The 20,550-nt window shown below is 37.4% G+C and overlaps 1 protein-coding gene across 1 annotated transcript; it reads left to right on the plus strand.

Moving 5' to 3' along the window:
• The first annotated feature begins 15,243 nt into the window (after positions 1-15,243).
• Positions 15,244-17,907, plus strand: LOC131067622 (myb-related protein 308). Its single transcript, XM_058002705.2, has 3 exons — positions 15,244-15,491; positions 15,838-15,967; positions 17,191-17,907. The coding sequence occupies exons 1-3, from the start codon at positions 15,359-15,361 to the stop codon at positions 17,711-17,713; spliced, it is 786 nt and encodes a 261-aa protein (XP_057858688.1). The 5' UTR covers positions 15,244-15,358; the 3' UTR covers positions 17,714-17,907.
• The last annotated feature ends 2,643 nt before the right edge of the window (positions 17,908-20,550 follow it).

Genomic DNA, 20,550 nt, shown 5'->3' on the forward strand with positions numbered 1-20,550 from the left:
TTTGATGGGTGATACTAATTTTCAAGCTTGTCTACAAACATCTACTTCCAAAGGGAGTTCTTCTAAGTCATCCTCGTCTAGTGATGACTCTTTAAACAAGAAACCTATCGATGAATCCTCGCTCTCCGATGATCAGAATTCTTTGGATGAGTCTGGAGCTCCTGAAGAGGATCCTTCTCGACTTGAAACTACACATAAAAAGGATTTTGATCCTGAGAAGGTTCTCGCAGAGGATGATTGGGGATCTCTTGATTTTAACCCTACCTTTGTAGGTGAATATAAGGTTCCTTCTAGAGAAATTAAAATTGAAAAGAAGGAAGAAGCTGAAAATCATAAAGTTGAAAAGAAAGAAGAAGCTAAAAATCAATCAACCTTACCTGAATCTATGAGTAATAATTTTGTGGCCGCTTCTCAAACTTCTTCTCCTCACATCTATAATTATGAAGAGTTTGATTCTTTGTCTTATGAAAAACCACCTTCTCTTCCTGAAATGGCTGATCGTTATGGTCGTGGTTTTCGCATTTTTGCTAAACATGGGTATCATGGAAAAGGTTGTGGTGCTCATGAACAAGGGATAAGAGTTCCTCTAGAGACTAATTTTCACAATTATGCCTTTGGACTTGGCTATAATCCCTGCAGACGTACTAAAGCTTTTAAAAGACCATGCATTAGTGTTAATGCTATTTCTACATCTCTATCAATGCAGCACCCTGAGTATATTGATGGGGATCCTTCGGGTGACTGTGCTTTGGATATCTTCCCTACCGATGATGCTTTAGCTGAGTTCTTGGGAGCCTATGACACTCTTCCTCGTTATCATCACAATAGGGGACTCCCTTATTGTTTGAACACCGAAGCCTATTTTGGAAAAGAGATTGATAATGATGAGATTGTGAAAGAATTCCCTCAGTTAAAGGATACTCCTCAACAAAGTAATCTTCTCATAAGTGATACCACTGATGTTAAGATAGACCTTTGCAATAAAGAGAAAGTTATTAAAATTGGAAAATGTTTGGATGAAGAGGAACAGAAACAATATGAAGAACTATTGCATGAATTCCTTGAGATCTTTGCTTGGACATATTCTGACATGCCTGATATAGATCCTAAGATTGTTACTCATAATATTGTCTTAGTTCCTGATGCTAAGCCCATGAAACAAAAGATTCAAAAAATGAATCCTAAGGTGGCTTTGCTTGTTAAGGCTGAGATTGAAAAATTATTGGAGGCTGGATTTATTCGCCCTATTGACTATTCCCCATGGATTTCAAATATTGTCACTGTGGCTAAACCAGATAACAAAATAAGAATGTGTACTGACTTTCGAGATTTGAATAAAGCTTCCTTGAAAGATGATTTCCCTCTTCCAAACATTGACATGATAGTTGATTCTACGGCAGGACATGCCTTGTTATCCTTCATGGATGGTTTTTCAGGTTATAATCAAATTTTTATTAACCCTCAAGATCAATTCAAAACTGCTTTCACCACTCCTTGGGGTACATTTTGTTGGATAATGATGCCTTTTGGACTTAAAAACGTCGGTGCGACTTATCAACGAGCGATGACCCTTATCTTTCATGATTATATGCATAAGATTTTAGAGGATTATGTTGATGATATTTTGGCCAAATCCTTTCTTCGCATGGATCATGTTAAAGTCCTTCATCAAATCTTTGAAAGAATTCGTAAATATCACATGCGCTTGAATCCTCGAAAATGCGTTTTTGGTGTGGATAGTGGAAAACTATTAGGGTTCATAGTTTCGCATCGTGGGATTGAGGTGGATACTAAGAAAATAGATGCTATTGTCAACATGCCACCTCCTAGAAATGTGTCTCAACTTAAAAGCTTACAAGGAAAGATTCAAGCTATTCGTAGGTTCGTGTCTCAGCTTGCGGATCGTACCTTTCCTTTTACTCAACTTCTTAAAAAGGATATCACTTTTCAATGGAATGAGGATTGTCAGCAAGCATTTGAAGATTTAAAAGTGTATTTGGCTAGTCCTCCTATTCTTCAACCTGCCGAACCTTCTAAACCCTTCCTTCTGTATACAGCTGCTTCCTCTCATGCTCTCACAGCCTTTTTGGCACAACATGATAAAGATGGTAAGGAATGTCCGGTTTATTACATAAGTCGTACCTTACTCGATTATGAGACCCGATATTCTGCGATAGAAAGACAATGCTTGGCCTTGGTATTTGCGACTCAGAAATTGAGACATTATCTTTTGAATTCAGAAGTCCATGTCATGGTAAAGTTTGATCCTTTGAAGCATCTTTTCTCTAAAACTGATTTATCAGGACGTCTAGCTAAGTGGGTTATGATGTTAACTGAATTTGACCTTAAATTTGTTTCACAAAGAGCAATTAAAGGACAAGCGTTGACCGATCACTTAGTTGAGGCCCCTTCACCTTTCTCCTTCCCTAACCCTGAGTCTTTTCCTGATGACTTCATTCTTTCTATAGAGAAAGATGAAACTTGGGAGTTATACTTTGATGGCTCTAAGTGTCGTACGAGATCGGGGGCAGGTGTTGTTCTAATTTCTCCTACAAAGAAGTCCATTCCTTTATCATATCGTCTAAATTTCCTGTGTACCAATAACATTGCTGAGTATGAGGCTCTTATAGCAGGAATAAAAGCAGCCTTAGCTCTGAACATAAAACACATACATATCTATGGAGATTCGCAATTGATTATAAGACAAGTAACAGGAATATATCAAGCAAAACAAGACAAATTATCACAATATAAAGACCTTGCTGTCTCTTTATTACAAAATTTTGATTCTTATACTATGGAACCCGTTCCTCGAAAAGATAATCGACATGCGGATGCAATGGCATGTGTGGCTTCTCTTGTATCTTTAGAGGACCCTGTGGTTGATCTTAAATTTGTTATTCACAACCTTATTTCTCCAGCTATTGTAGACGATTCTAGCCTGGTAACATGTTGTGACTTTGTAGACTCAGACGAATGGTACTCGCATATCGTAAGATATTTGACTGATGGTACCTTTCCTGATTCCGCTAATAGGAACACTAGGGCTAGAATCCGCAAGCTGTCTGCTAGGTATATCATTCTTTCTAATGTCCTTTACCGAAGGGGTTATGATGGTCTTCTCCTTCGTTGTCTTAACAAGTCGAAAATCCCTGTTGCTCTTGAAGAGGCACATTCAGGTGCCTGTGGGGGGCATTTTGGGGGCAAATCCTTGGTTCATAGATTGCTTCGTATGGGATACTATTGGCAAACTATGCAGAAGGATTCCTTTTCATTTGTTAAAAAATGTCATCAATGTCAACAACACAATAATCTGATTCATGCTCCTGCCCAAGAACGCCGTTCTCAAGTAGCTTCTTGACCTTTCTCCGCATGGGGTTTGGATCTTATTGGAAAAATCTCTCCTCCTTCATCTCAAGGACACACCTTCATTATAACCGCAACAGATTACTTTACAAAGTGGGTAGAAGCTATTCCCCTTCGCTCTACTACTGCTGAAGTGATTTGTCAATTTCTTCTAGAAAACATTATTTCTCGATTTGGGATACCTTCTACTATTATTTCAGATAATGGGACATCGTTTAAGAACAAGGACGTGAAGAAATTCCTTGTGAAGTATCATATCAAACATCGATTTTCTACACCATACTATCCTCAGTCAAATGGTCAAGCCGAATCATCCAATAAGATAATTGAACAAATTCTTCGCAAAACCGTGAATAAGCATGGTAAGGATTGGAGTAACCAGCTAATCTATGCTCTTTGGGCCTACTGAACGAGTGTACGAATTGCTACGGGAACTACTCCTTATAATCTTGTTTATGGTGCTGATGCTATTATGCCCTTAGAATTAGAGATTCCATCACTTAGGGTTTCTCTCAAAGGTATAGTAGATGATGACTCTTATAGAGAACAACGACTTCAACAACTTGAGATGCTTGATGAACAGCGCATAAACGCTCTGGAGCATACTCAAGCGTATCACAAAACTCTACAACGAAGCTATAATGATAAGGTCATTCAACGTTCCTTCTCAGTAGGCGACTTAGTCCTTTATGAGAATCAGCGCAATGTGAATGCCTTACCTACAGAAAAGGGAAAATTTAGTCCTAATTGGCTTGGACCATATATCGTTATTGAGGATTATGGATCAGGTGCTTACAAAATAGCGGATGTAGACGGTACGCCTCTTAAAGAACCTATTAATGGTATGCACTTGCGTAGATATTATGCTTAATTCTTCATTCTTCATTCTTCATCTATCTTCTTTTTCAATTCTTCAACATTGGATAATATGTTAGTATCTCTTAATTAAAGAAAAATAGAATTAAATGTTATGTTGTTTAATCTATATTGCTTCGTTCCTGACAAGCGTGTCTTCTTACTTTATAGTTTGTCTTGAATTCAATTATGTAAATTGTAAAAGATTTACATTCCTATTATGCTAGCATATTATACAATGTCTTTATGTGTTAAGTAGAATCGTATCATGTTGTGTTTAAATTCAGAATTAAATCACATTAGTTATATGATTCTTAGACTTAATGCATATGTCTTCCTTATCATCAATGTAGTACTTGATTAAATATTTAATTAAGTCACACATGTATCAATTTAATCATGGAGCATTGAGAAATCAATCACATAGAAATTAAATTCTGAACATACATGTACATTTACCAAATGAATTAGATTTAATCAAAACAAAATATACATTGTTTTAAGCATTAAAGATAACACATTTGAGACAAAGAGAAGCATGTATATATACATATATATATATATGTGGATCGTATACAAAAACAGGTCACTGTATATCCAAAATGTGACCTCTCTTTTACATTATAAAATCATCTCCTATCCCTAGGGCTAGTGGCTGGAGAGTGTCGACTGGACGCTCCCTCCTGATCTGGCCGTGAAGGTGGACCCATGGGTGTGTAGCGCGATACAGATCGTGAGTGACTCCGAGAGGAACTCCTGCGATCCCTATCCATAAGGATCGCGCGATAGGTGGTAGCCTCGGCCTGAGCTGCTGCTAGATCTCGCTGTGCCTACTGGAGGTCCTCTGATAGGACTCTCTCTCTCTATTGCGCCTGCTGGACGTCCTCTGATAAGACTCTCTCTCTCTCCCTCCATATATCTACCTGTACTCGGAATGGGGAAAACAAGTCCTCATGCCGACCCACATTCCCCTGAGGCCTATAGGCAATCTGTGAGGAACTGGGGATCTGTGCTATCGTGGAAATATTTGTCATTGCCTGCTGAATCAGGGAACGCCACTCCTGCACATTAGTTGTAGCAGTAGAACAGATTTTTTGTTAGTACCATTCTATATCATCAAAACATTAATCAATCAATATAAAACTACTATACCTGGATCTCCCTCATGCCAGTAGGGATCATGATATGGTACCATCTGTGCCTGGCCACTGCTAGGCTCCCCTCGCTCGAATAATCTGTGCACGATGGGTGTAGGCTGGACGGTACTAGGAACAGGTCTCCGTATCGCCTCATGTTCCCCCTGTTGGGGAATAAGAGGTGGATCCAGAGCTATGGTATCGTCTCCTGAATGGTGGGGAGCTGCATCCGATTCCTCCTCATCATCTCTATCCTCATCCTCATCCGCATCATCACCTGCATCTCCCTCCTCCTCCTCCTCCTCCTCGGCACTGGACTGATCGCCTGTAGGTGGATCAGGATCTCCCGCCTCCTCATGATCCTCTCCCTCCTTTGGCTCCTCTGATCTGGATCCCTAGTCCTCGTCTTGGTCTCCATGTCTCCATGGGCCTGGATAGCCTGTCGGATGATCTGGTGAAAAGATAGGACCTGGATATGATCTCATAAACCATGAGACGTACCTGTGCTGTGCTCCAGGCTCTGCAGAGTAGTCAGTGACTACATCCTGATCAGATCCCTCTAAGTCTGTAGTCTCAATGTCATCTACCGTCGGTCTCGCTACTGCTCTAGGTCTGGGAAGGACCTGTGAGTGTCGAGTATAGATGGGCACATCGGCTGGAACACACTGCTCTAGCCCGAACTGCCTCCGTACTCGGTCAAAGTAGAAAGGGACTATGATGTGTGCATATCATCCTTGCAGTAGGCGGTTCTTCTGTAGGCATGATAACTGTCTCTCCATACCATCCCATCTGTGCATCTGTAGGTAAGGTCTCCACACTATCACCTCGGATGTCAGTCTGTCAAAAATCACTCTCCAATATAACAAATCTCCAAATCTCCACTCGCTGGTAAGTGGATAAGTGAACACCCTAGGTCGCTCGCTCGCTGTACTCAGCGGAAAGCCGACGGGCCTGGTGCATGTGAGGTGCTCTAAAATCCACACCTGCAGAAGTATGCATGTCATCAAACTGAACCCCTGTCCGAATACATACTCCTCAAGGTCGTGATAGAGATGCGCAAGCATACTCCAACCCCAAGCATACACTCTCCTGTGTCTCTCCATCGCTCTGATACACCATGTGAGACCACCATGCATGTGCGTGCCTCGCCCATTAGGGCAGACGGCTAGTGCTATGATGGCTATCATAAGGCGTCTCAGAAGGGATACCTCCCCTGTAGGATGTAAGAGCCAGCTGACCATGATGCGACCTCTCGTCTCGCTCGGCATGACTCTCCCTATGCAATACATCTGCTCTCTCTGATGATCCTCCACTGATCGATCGGTCGCGTATGTAACTGTTGCTCCTCTGATAGGAAGACGAAGTATACGGTACACATCCTCGAGTGTGACCGTCAGCTCTCCTACTGGAAGGTGAAAAGTGCATGTGTCTGGATCCCATCGCTCCATCAATGCCATCAGCATCGCAGGATGGAACCGAATGGCCGACATGAGGATCACAGACCACAATCCCACAATCGATAGTGTGTCTCTCTCTGACTGAGTCAGCCGTGGAATCTGATCTCGCAAAGTGCGAAGAATATGTCTCGCTATATGTTCTCTCATGTATGGGAGACCCTGCAACATCAAAACATGACTGTAATCAGTACTTGATCATCAAGAACGCTAATGCAAACTGTCGTACATTGTATGCTAGCCTTGTAACCCCTAAACAGGCCCTGATTGGGGACCATGGCACCCTGTCAGGGACCATGGTGCCCTGAGGGGACCATGGCGCCCTATCAGGGACCATGGTGCCCTGAAGGGACCATGGCGCCCCTGTCAGGGACCATGGCGCCCTGGGGGGACCAGGGCGCCCCACAGGGACCGTGGCGCCCTGGGTGGGCCCCGGTCAACCTTCAAGGCCCGCATACGATCACAAAAAAGTCAAAATGCGAAAGAATCAAAAGTCAAACGTTCAGTCAACTTACCTCGTCCAGTGGCTCGTCGTCGATCACGGCCTGGTGCAGGATCTTGATCCTCGTGGGACGCTCCGGTCGTCGTGAAGGCATGATGATGGCTATGTGGGCTCCGCTGCACTGAATAGTATTCTGAAATCAACAAAGTGACGAATACAAGTGTCACTTTCGAGGTATATACTCTCGTTTGCTTATTCTTACTTTTTGAAACCCTAATTCTCCTCTGTCATTCATTTTATCATAACTTGAGTTTGGGAGATGCGATTTTCGAACCGTTTGTTGCATTGGAATCGTATTTTCCTTCCCCTACTCTCGGGATGTTCCAAAAAGTGCTCTGATGAAGCCTTTTCAGTGAACATCCCTCACCAATACTCTCTTACACAATTTGTCGCAAGTAAACATGCTACCCTGCTTCACCTCCCTAATAAGCAAGTCGAAATAGGGGGGGGCATATAGCTACTCATAGATTTCATCACTTTCCCTAGTAAGCATTAGGTGATTTTGTGATCTAACGTGTGTTTTGTAGGGTGCGGTTCCTAACTGTGTACTGCAGATGCCGCTGGGGGCTTCGTCCGACAACTTATGGATATATCCTTTTTCAAATAATGTTTACTTTTCTGTACTTTAGCTTGCATATGCACGTAGTACTCATATGACCGCTAAAGTGGGGGCTAAATGTAGCGTCGTAAATTGTACGCACTTGCTAGGGTGGTACAATTTCACACCTAGTTTAGCACCCGCCTTAGTGCATTTTACATTCTGCATTGCATTTCTCCTTAAGCACTTAATTAATCAAATTAATTAGGTCTAAGGTCCTATTTCATCATTCTCTACATCATAAAATTGGGCCCTTTTCACTAAAGCGCGCCCTTCGCATTTTATTCCTCCAATGCACCACTTAATCAAAAACCCTAATTAAGTCCTATTTCGAACTTGGGGGCTTGGTTTTGGGGTCAAAACATCTCGAAATCACCTGTAACTTTGGGATTCTCTCTAAAATCATCATATCCGACGGCCTTGAAAATTTGGTGAAAAGTTGTCAGGACCGTGGCGCCCGGAGTGCAACATGGTCCCGGACATTTTTCCCGAAATTTTAGGAGCGCGATCCAATCATAAAATAAAGCTTAACCCCAAGAAATTGGCAGGATATTCAATCTCTAGGTCGGCCAAAATACGAATTTACGACCTAGGGTTTCATACATAAAAGCTCTCTTTCCTCATTTGAAGAGATCCGATTTTTGTTTCCAGGAACTTCATATGCAGCGAAAGGGCAGATCTTTGAAGACTTCAACATCTTACAACATCTTTCTATCAAGCATCTATCAAATTCATTCATCCACTTAGGGCTTGGAAGACATTGAAGAACAATAGGGGATTACCGACTGAAGATTGGCTTGTACTCCTCCCTTGAGGGTTGGGTATGATTTCATGTTGTTTTCATGTCTTTACATAAGCTTCAATACATTATTTATTCATGCTTTAGATCACTTTGCATCTTGATTTAGAGCATTTACGTTATCATTTACAAGCAATTAGGGTTTACTTTCTAGGTTGCTCTAGTTTGCTTTCTTGCATTTTAGGACCTTGCACACACACTAGGTCTGCACACACAATACATTTTACAAAACAACTTGGCTATTCGTGGAGGTGGAAATCACCGAAGCGGGGGTTTGACTAAGGCAAAACCCTATATAGCCGCCCATACACGCTTTTCCAGATATCACTGTAGGTTTCAGGATTCAGACGACGCCGCGGGATACAGATCTGGAGAAAGAAGGTCGAGACAGCACTCTGTATCAAATTGCAGAGCAGAAGACTGGAACAGGGGCGCTGGGCGCCCTGGTCCTGCCAGGACAGGGGCGCTGGGCGCTCTGGTCCCTGGGATAGAGGCGCTGGGCGCCCTGGTCCTCCGGACAGACAGTTTGCAGACAGCTTTCCGACAGTGTTCCAAAGTGCAGAACAGCAGTTTCCAGTGCAGTTTTCAGGACAGTGGTGCCCGCGCCCCCGTCCCGAACATTTTCAATCCGATTTTGACTCCGGGTACACATCTGCATTCTTATTTCATCCTTGTATTTACAGCTATTCATTGTTTAATCTCAATTCTGCAATCTTGTTATTAGTTCATACTTGCATTTTGGGATTAGGGTTTGAACTTGCATTACTTGATCTTACAATTTCAACAAGGGAATAGAAATCCTAATAGATATCCCGTGGCTCTCTCTTTCACCAAAAGAAGTAGCCAATTGTGCGATATCTCTAGGCTCTTTCGTATTCCGTAATGTGTGTCAAAAGGTAGGATTAGGGCATGATTAACCTAGTCTCGCTTTTTCCCTTACACAGAGTGTAATGTGAGTTGCATTCCAATGATTGTGTGCCATTTTTAGATTATATGTTATCTTGGAGACTATTTGAAAGTTGATCACATCAAGTTCAATATAAATTATTAGTCTTGAAGGTTTGAAAATCATATCTTTGTGATACAATAGGACTAGTGTCTTACCTACTGAGTTGGTGCTTAGATATTTGTGTTGGGGATTGGTGTCTCTAGTTGGTTAATGCCTACAATTGGAATATCTTCTTTGAGAATTGTAGTGATGAATTTGTAAAATAATATTTATTGATTGTAATTTGGTATAATGACACATTTTCCTTGTCTATTTCTATGGTGTTACACCAAAAAAAAATGAAATTTCTAACATTATTTTTTAAAATGGCTATAAGGCATGGATAAAGCTCACCAATGGGAGAGACGAAACTCGTAAATAAAACATTACTGAACCCAAATGTTAATTGAGGTCCAAAAACTTTCTTTGGACCTAGAAAGGCTCCAACCACTCATAACTTACCTAATCTTTAGGTTTTAATTTTATTTTAGGAAATTGGATGAAGTCTAGGAAAGGGAAACAACACCAAAGGAATAATTTGATATTCATGAACTAACTTAAATTTCTTGGATCAATTATATTTCGTGGGAAAGAAAAGGGGCACAAGGTGACAATTTTTTGGTGATTTCTATGGAATATTTGCTTACTAAATATGAAATCCATTAGACTTAGCAATTCCTTGGGCACATGGGTCATAGAATTAAAAATAACTAAATAAGTCTTTCCTCAAAATACCATAAAAAGGGAACACTATGTGTAGATGCACTTGGAGGAAATGAAACAAACTAAATCATACATCCTACTAGTGAGAATGCATAGCATGTGACAACACTTCTTGAAAATAATAATAATAATAATAATAATAATAATATGCACATTATTTACAAATATGAATGTCAAATATAATAACTTACCTCTATCAAAGACAAGCCTCATAAAGGATTTGATCTCCCCCATACCATAGTTGCATTCATTACAAAGATACAACCATTAAATCCCCTCACTTATATGCATCAAGACACAAATACTATCCAAGTTATGAATATTTACCTTCCCGTGAAGTTTCTCATTACAAGGTGGCCACAAAATATAAGTGCCAAAATTATTAAGGATGCATCAAACATATACATAGTAGTAAGGGTAAATTTCTTTGTAAGTAGGTCAATGAATAAATAAATACAACTTCTAAAGTAACAAAACCTCTCCCTATACACAAGATCACCCTACTATTACAACAATTTACTTGCTTAGGATGCAAATTGGAACAAAATAAATGTTTCCAGTTCACATGGTAATGCAAAATATGCCATACGTGTCTATTGATTTGTATAGGGAAGCCCTTACTCATGCACATCAAATGAAAACCTAAATTTGAAGTTATAACATACTATCAAGTTGAGAAACAAGAGAATCACCTTCTTGACTCATGTGTTGTTGTTCAACATCATTGAAATTGGTATGTTGATCCTAACTAGCACATTCAAGTTCAAGTACAATATCCCTAATGTATAAGATTTCATCTTCATAATGGAATAATACCTCATGTTTAGTATTTTCAAATTTTGTTCGAACAAAGAATCAACATATACCATAGTTATATGTGTTGGTGCATATCTTATCAACACAAACTTTGGATCTATGAGACACTTCAAATGAAGAGCTAAATTATTTAGGTGTTTCCCTATTTCAAGTTCTCCCTCTTAGTGATTGGGTGCAACATCTTTAAGTCTATGGTATGATCCATCCTCCACATCCACTACTACAATGTCATCTTTTTGTTCCTATTCATGAGGTATGGGAACTACTTTTATCTCATGACATGCCTATAATTCATTAACACCATCATGGAGCATCTATGGATCAATTTTTGGTAGTTACATAAGTGGTTTCATGTTTAATGGTCTTATAGAAGGATTGGATGAAGAAAATTCCTTGTATTTATAAGAAAAAGGGCCTCAAGAACCTAGAATCATTTAGAGGTTCCATAAGTAATATGAACCATGGGAAGCTTTGATGCTTTCTTTTCCTTTATTTCCCTCACTTTCTTTAGTTTTTGTTTCTCCTATCTTTCCCTTTGGATATTTATTAAAATTTGTTTACTTTACCTTCATCAAAATTTCAAGGGAATCAAGAGTCATCAAAGGTTCCCAAGCTTTCCTAGATCACCAAAACTTCCAATATCCCTTTTTCTTGTCAAGGAACGTGATATGAACAATAATCCCTCAAAGGTTCTCCTTTATTTTTTCCTTTTGATCCCCCTTTTGTTTTATCATGTCCGCTTTGGATCTCTTTACAATATTCACTCTAAGCTTGCTAAGCTATTGAGGGTTCAACCAAAACTGAAAACCATTAGAGGTTCCCATGGTTTTGAGGACCAATGAGCTCCCAATGTTCTAGTGCTTTCATTTCAAATCTAAAATCCTCCCTTTGTTGGAGGTTCATTAAGAACCATGGACTTGTTAGAGGTTTAGATTTTTCTAGGAACCATGGGAAGCTTCGACACTTCCTTTGTTTCCTTTGTTTAACACTCGGTTAGGGGGTCCATTTAGAACTAGGAACATGTCTCTGGTTCCTTTGGTTCTTAAAAAAAATGAAAGCTTTAAGATTTTTTTTGAATATGGCTAAGGCATGGGTTTTTTCTTGTTAGAGGAACTAGAATCTTAGTTCCCATTTCCTAATTGGGGTCCAATAAAGTTTTTGGGACCTATAAAAGGTTTGACCACTCATAACTTAGCCTTTTCTTTGAATTATTTGATTCTAGGAATTTGACTAAAGCATGGGAAAGGAAAACCACAACATTAAAGGCATAATTTCACATTATAAACCCACTTAATTTCTCAAATTGATTATAACTAGTGGGAAAGAAAAAGGAACACAAGGTGACAATGTACTAAGGTTTATACATGCATTTTGTCTTAATGGAAGATCGATATATTGAGTGACTCATGACATAGAAAATATATATTTAAAGGATCCCAAAATATGTATGTACTTTCATATTACAAAATTATAAACAAATATTATATTAGATCTAAAAGTGAAATCCAAATGTATTTTCTAGGGGTTGTTAGGATGGGTAAAAGAGATTTTATAATAAAGCTAAAAAAAATTATTAATTTTTTTAAAACCAATGTAAAACAATTGAAACACGAGAAATATGAAACAAAACTTTAGAATTTAAAATGAGATTGTAATCCCTCTATGAGATGAATACTTTGATAATATTTATGGCCCAAGGTCAAGTTTGACTACCTCAGTTACATTTGTAAACACCTAGACTCATCTTACTTCTTCATGTTTAACCATATTCAATATGTAATTATGCTCTATTATTTATTTTATAATCCTTCATCTACAATGCTTGTATTTATTAAGGATTAGTGGTAGCTAGAAATACCTTGGAAGGGTTGTTATTTTTTTAAAGGAGATGATCTCTCCTTTGTCAACCCCCTAAAATTAGTACAAAGACACAAAGATGATAGCTAGTTTCCTTAAGGTGATATATACAGATCCAATACTCATTATAATGCAACAAATTCAAATGTTTCACTATTGATTTCTCCTTTAATGTTCTAGAATGAGACAAGATTCTTCTATGTGTGCTGATGATAAATGAAATCAATTAAACATTGTTAAATACTAGCACACAACATCAAATTTCATAAAATATTTGTTTAGTGAAATCAAGGTAGGAAGATAAAGGAGCCTATTCAACTAGAGTTAAAATTTGAATTCTAAAATGAAAGGGCCATTTCTAAAACTATAAGTTCAATAAAACATTATTGAATTGTTATTTTTTAGTGGGTAATGACTATATGGAGGTAGGTGCATAGGTGAAAGTGATAAAAATGAGGATAAAGAGAATACATAAAAGTGTGCATGTGTTTGCAAAAATATAGTTTAATTAGGGCTAATTTAGGCTAATCCAAATAAATATATATACCCTAGCATAAATTAACCTATACTATTACAATAACAGTTAGTGATTAACGAGGACTTAGCTTGTTGCCTAAAGAACAAATGCTACTTGATGAAGATTATAATGTATTATGTATTACTACCCTGAACCTATGACCTGCCTATACTACCCTGAACCTATGACCTGCCTATGCAACAAATTCTTTGATCTCTACATTTATTATCTTTATGGCTTGGATCAAGTTTGATTACATAAGTTAGATTTTCAACCACCTAGATTCATCTAACTCCTTAATATCTGAACTTGTTTAGTATATAGTTATGTTCTATCTTTTTCTTGATGAAAATGCATAAAAAATAATGAATGCAATCAAATTCCTTTAAATACTAGCACACAAAACCAAATTTCATAAAACATGTGTTTAACCAGCTCAAGGTAAGAAAATAAGTGGGTCTACTATGCTAAATTTTTCTAAAACGAAGGGTCTAGTCCATAATTGCAAGTTCAATCGAACACTATTGAATAGTTAGATTTAAGCGGCTAATGACTATATGAAGGTAGATGCATAGGTGAACTTGATAAATGCAATGATAAAACAAATATATAGAAGTGTGTGTTTATAAATAGATACAAGCTAGAGAGATAAACTCAACTTCCACACAACTTCATACCATTTATCAATATAAATATCTATAAAGCATTTTCTCCAAATGAACACAAAATTAAACAAAAAATGATGTGGGTATACAAATTTTACATGTACAAATCAATATAAAAAAACAAATAATTTTTTTTTTTTTTTATGCAAGGTTTTAATATCAACCTAGATAGGTCAATCCCTCTTCGATTAAGAGCCAAGGATAAAAAAGGGTATTCATTATGCCAAAATTGTGTAGTGAACGACCCTGACTTTATCCCTTGTGTATTTGGAACCTTGTGTTCAACAAAAATTGATCCTTAGTGGACTCAATTTGAACCATTCAACTTCACCAACAAATCAAGGGCCCATTAATATTTACATAATCATAGATTTGATCCTTAGTGGGGTCACTCTGAATCATTCAACTTCACCATCAAACCAAGGACCCATTAACGATGCATAATTACAAACTTGTTCCTTACTAAGCTCATTCCGAACCATTCAACTTCACCAACAAACCAAGGACCCACTCACGATACATAATTATGTGAACTTCTCACCTTTTAATTGACTTGTCTATAAAAAATAAATAATTTTTTTATAGTCCAATTATTCCATCCATTTATTTTCAAAAACCAACCAAAATAACATATTTTACATCAAAACTCCCCCAAATACCTACAATGTCCTCCAACTTTTCTTAAAAAGGGTGAAAGGCTTCGTTGTCAAGGAGGAGGAAGTACCGGTGGTGTTTAAAAAAATAGAGTTGAAACTAATAAGGAAGCCCATGATTAGGTCTGCATTGATAAAGGTCAAGTCTTTTCGGTGCATGCAACAAGCCACAGTTTGTGGGACGCGGCAGCATACTAAACAAAACCTACCTTCTCAACTGGCATTGAACCACCAGTCACTCCAATGCCTTTTCTCACCAACTCGGTCAAATATACATGAGACATATATTAAATTACATACCTACTAACAACTTTCGATAACTGCATATATACTTCCCTTTATGCTCCTCCACTCAAACATCGATTTGCTTGCACCCTTGGATCTTCTGCTTCATCTTTATCTTCATCTTCATCATAGTAATTATTGGAAATGGGAAGATCTCCCTGCTGTGAAAAGGCACACACAAATAAAGGGGCATGGACTAAAGAAGAGGATGACAGGCTTATTGCCCACATTCAAGCCCATGGTGAAGGCTGCTGGAGGTCCCTCCCCAAGGCAGCAGGTCTGTAACTTCTATTCAGATCAGTTGTAACAAAACCCATAACTTTTTTGTTTCTGTTCTATAAATTGGGAGGATGTTGTATGCATTTCAGTAAGTCTTTTTTTTCCAGATGTTTGTAAATTGAGAGAATGTTTTATGCAGATGTTTGTAAATTGAGAGGATGTTGTATGCATTCCTCAGTCTTGTCAGATGTTTGTAAATTGAGAGCTTGAACATTTGAGACCATTATCATAGATTGAAACTTGATATACTCTATTGAACATGTCATAGATTGTGGAAATTTCATCTCTTTAATGAGATAATTTCTTTGTGCATGGTAATGATTGGAATGATTGTGCTTTTCCAGGGCTTCTGAGATGTGGGAAGAGTTGCAGACTAAGGTGGATTAATTATTTGCGCCCAGATCTCAAGCGGGGAAACTTTTCTGATGAAGAAGATGAACTCATCATAAAACTCCATGCCCTCCTGGGAAACAAGTATGAGGAAACACACTGATCATCAATTTGTTTTTATTTTTAATAAAATTATATCATATGTTTATTTCTTTAAGTGCTAGTGTCTTATGAGATTTGTTGCAGGTTTTATTGGATCTTAAGAACAAATAGTAACAAGATTTGTAGTTGTATTTATCAATTAGGGGATTTCTTTTTCAGGAATCATAAAAACCGAATTTTTTGTTTCAATACTCATCTTTAAGTTCTTTTCTCAATTTCAAAACTTCATTCAGAGCTCAAAATTTCAAGTTTCAAACTTAGGCATACTGTTACAAGGCTCTGAAGAAATATTTTTTAAAATTATATAATTGTGCATTTGGTATTGAATATAGAAAGATCCCTGTTCTTTATATAGCTTATCAGTCTTAGCTTGGTCAGCTAGTCATATGTAAATTGCTTTTACTTTTTGGGTCAAGATCTGTGTTCAAAGATCAAATTGGTCTATTGAATCCCCGTGCAATTCAACGACCATTTTTAATAATTTCTTTGGTTTTCTGAATTTTAGTTTTCCACAGTTCATTCAGTGTTCAAAAGATTGTTTCGATGTTTTGGGTTATTTTCAATTATTTATCATCAGACAGAGAGTTATTGAGTGTAGTTAAAATAGCAGTGGATATAAAAAAACCTTTTAAATATAATTTTATCAATTAGAATATTTAGGAATGGTGGTGCAGATGATTTGTTTGGACATTTTGGATCACTGTTCACTGTTCCATCATCAGAAAAAGAAGATTACTTAGTTTAACCCAAAAGATCTATTGAAAAACATACATGATTGATTTCAGGAAAAAAAATAAAAGTAAAATTGGAAGGGATGGTGGTGGTTTGTTTGGACAGGAAAAAAAATAAAAGTAAAATTGGAAGGGATGGTGGTGGTTTGTTTGGACGTTTAGGGTAATGGTGATCCATCATCCATAAGGAAGGTTAAAGAAGGTTATTGAGTGTGATACAAAAGGTTAAAAAAAAAAAAGGTCAAATTCAAGGGATGGTGATGGTTTGTTTGGACGTTAGGGTCCAAAACGTTAATTCAAAAACATATACAATTAATTTCAAAAAATCTTTTAAATGAAATTTTACTGATTGAATATATCAGATTCTGTTGAATCAAGTTGCAACTTAATGAATTTTTTTAATGTTTTCTGTGTTAATCTGAATTAGAATCTGATTTACTGTGTACTGAGAGTATCTGGGAATGGGTGTTGCAGATGGTCTCTGATAGCAGGCAGATTGCCAGGAAGAACGGACAATGAAATAAAGAACTACTGGAACACCCACATCAAGAGAAAACTGTTTAGCCGGGGGATCGATCCAAGCTCCCACCGCCCAATTAACTCCCTGAATAACAAGAGCAGCAGCAGTAACAGTCGGTCATTAAAGCAGGAAATTCATATGGCAGATTTCTTCCAATATGACCACTCGGAAGTGACCAGCTGTTTTGAACGCGTGGCTTCAGATGCAGGCAGTAGAAGCGAAGAGAGGGCTGACATTAATCTGGATTTGTCTATTAGTTTGCCTTGTTCTTCTCCTCCTGATGACAATAAAAACAACGATAGAAAAGCAGCCATTGATTCCAAAGAGATTATTTCGAATTCTACGGCTGGTAAAATGTGCTGCCACGTGGGTTTACCAGTGAATTACGCCGCCTGTTGCGAGAACAGATACAACGGAGAAAATGGCGGTTTACAGCGGGGCATCACTTGTGATCACAGGCTAGGATTAGACTTATGACACCCCCATTTTGTCATTAATTAATGGCTGCAATGGCTCCAACACCAAGTGAATATTATATGTAGAATAAGCGGAAAAACATGGAAGTGTTTGTTGCTGTAGATAAGCATTTTGTTGCCCCTGATTTGTGGCTTAATTAATGTGTATATTCGAATTTGATTTCTTAAAAAAAAAATAGTGATGGTTTCAAACTTCTTATGATTTCATTCATTTTAAATTTAATTTTATTAAAAGAATTTAACATATGGTTTCATCCTTTTTTTACTTAATTCTTTGTGTATATTGGAATTGTTTCAAGTTTCTTATGATTACATACACTTTGACTTAAAAAGAATTTAACATATGGTTTCATTCTTTTTTTTTTTAGAATTGTTTCCTTATGATTACATTCACTTTGATTTAATTAATGTGTATAGCACTAGACCATTCACTTCTTCCACAACCTAGCATTAGTTATGTTCCAATAACCATTCACTCCTTGCACATCCAACCCTCTTAATTACCAACTTTTAAAAAACTAAAAAACAAATAACTAAAAGTTCATTATAGGAAAGGACCAAGTATTTGTGCACCCTAACTTCGCGCTTCTGAAAATCTTACTTGGAAATTTCAAATCACTCCTATTTTTTTATAGCAGCTTACTTGGCAAGTCCTTTGCTTATAATTAATGTGTATAGCACTAGACCATTCACTTCTTCCACAACCTAGCATTAGTTATGTTCCAATAACCATTCACTCCTTGCACATCCAACCCTCTTAATTACCAACTTTTAAAAAACTAAAAAACAAATAACTAAAAGTTCATTATAGGAAAGGACCAAGTATTTGTGCACCCTAACTTCGCGCTTCTGAAAATCTTACTTGGAAATTTCAAATCACTTCGATTTTTTTATAGCAGCTTACTTGGCAAGTCCTCTGCTTATAACTAAGGTTTCAGGGCCACATCAGCATGCTTTTTGCCAAGGTGTCCAAAACAGCCCAAAAAAAAGTGAGACCAATAGGCGTGCAAAAGAGACCCCAATAGTTGTGCAGCTGATATGGCATCACCTGATTGGTTACTTTTTACAATATCAGTACATTTCTTAACAACTATTGGTACATTTCCTAACAAGTGTTGGTACATTTCCTAACAAAAATTGCTATTTTTTGTTTCAAACAATAGGTTTTATTTGTTCAATTTTTGGAACAAAAGGTATCAACAACCCTCACAACAATTGGTACATGCTCAACTACTGGGTCCTTTCCCCTAATAAATTTCACATGTACTAATAGTCTATGCACCTTTATTGGTACCCATAGCACACAACTATTGGGACATTTGTGCATAAGTATTGGCAATTTTAAGTGCATGGTTATTGGGGCATCTTTAAGCAGGTATGACACTTTGAAAAGTGTATTTTTTGACCCTTGTGTGCATAATAGATCTCACAACATGCATAGTTACTACCCAAAAGCCAAAACAATAGCTATAAGCAATTAAGTCGCATACAAAGAACAACAAAAAAAAACCATCAAAATTTGATGTACTAGTTAGAATCTGTGGGTGCATGATGTTAGCTATAATAACTATAGTACACTTTCCCTATTAGAATCGATTTCATAAAAAACCTAGTGGTGGTTTCAAGCTTCTTAAGGTTTCATTAAAAAAATCTAACGGTCGTTTCAAGCTTCTTATGATTTCATTCACTTTGATTTAATTAATGTGTATATTAGAATTGATTTCATTAAAAAATCTAGTGGTGGTTTCAAGCTTCTTATAATTTTATTCAATTTAAAATGATTTCATTAAAAAAATCTAACAGGTTGTTCCAAGTCTCTTATGATTTCATTCGCTTTGACTTAATTAATATGTATATTATAATTGATTTCATTAAAAAATCTAGCAGTCGTTGCAAGTTTCTTATGATTTCATTCACTTTCACTTGATTAATTTGTATATTAAAATTGATTTCATTGAAAAAGCTAGTGATCGTTTCAAGCTTCTTACGATTTCATTCATTCACTTTGACTAAATTATTGTGTATATTAGAATTGATTTCATTAAAAAAATTTAATGGTTGTTTCAAGCTTTGTATGTGATGCAGGAGCATCCCCTGTTCATAGCAATCTTGCATCAACCAAAAACGTTTTCCTTTCTTTTTTCCTTTCTGTGGGTCTTGGTTTTGGCTCACCGGATCCTGTGGAGTTGGATTCTACTTGAAGACTTGATCATCTTTCTTATTTTCAGACCGCATCGCATTTGGATCATTTTCCAGTAAGATATCGCTATCGGTTTCCTTGACAGTTTCCTGTTACCGGTTGACAGTTTCTTGTTACTGGTTGCTTGCACCTATTTTGGTGATCTACCAGAACCCCTTCCGAAGCTTGCAGAGCCTTGGGCATTGATTTCGATGTTTCTTGGCGTGTGGCCAACCTGTTCCCACGATCTACACTTCATCCTTCAGATTTTCTGGAGGAATCTCTTGGTGAAGGCCGGCCTTGTTAATTTTACACGTTAGGTCTTGTTCTTCAGGTTTTGATCCCTTTTTGGGCTGATTGGATCCCTTGGATCGTATATATAATTGTAATTGCGCATTTGAATGTATCAATCGAAGAATCAAGTAGCTAGACTGAGCGTAGAAGACAGATCTTAAGATTCAAGGTCCCGGTTGTGACCTATTATGTACTTTGGACATGTTCTAGTAGGCATGTGAGCTGGTTATGTTGTAACCCGGTTGTTACCGGTTGGTTGTAATCAATTTTCATGTTATAATACAATCTGTTTTGCATTGCCTCCATCATATCTTTGTGTTTACTCTTGCTAACAAATCTGGATTGATCTCTTTGAGGTTCTTCCT

This window comes from Cryptomeria japonica, chromosome 5, assembly GCF_030272615.1.
Source record: "Cryptomeria japonica chromosome 5, Sugi_1.0, whole genome shotgun sequence".
Lineage (NCBI taxonomy): Eukaryota > Viridiplantae > Streptophyta > Pinopsida > Cupressales > Cupressaceae > Cryptomeria > Cryptomeria japonica.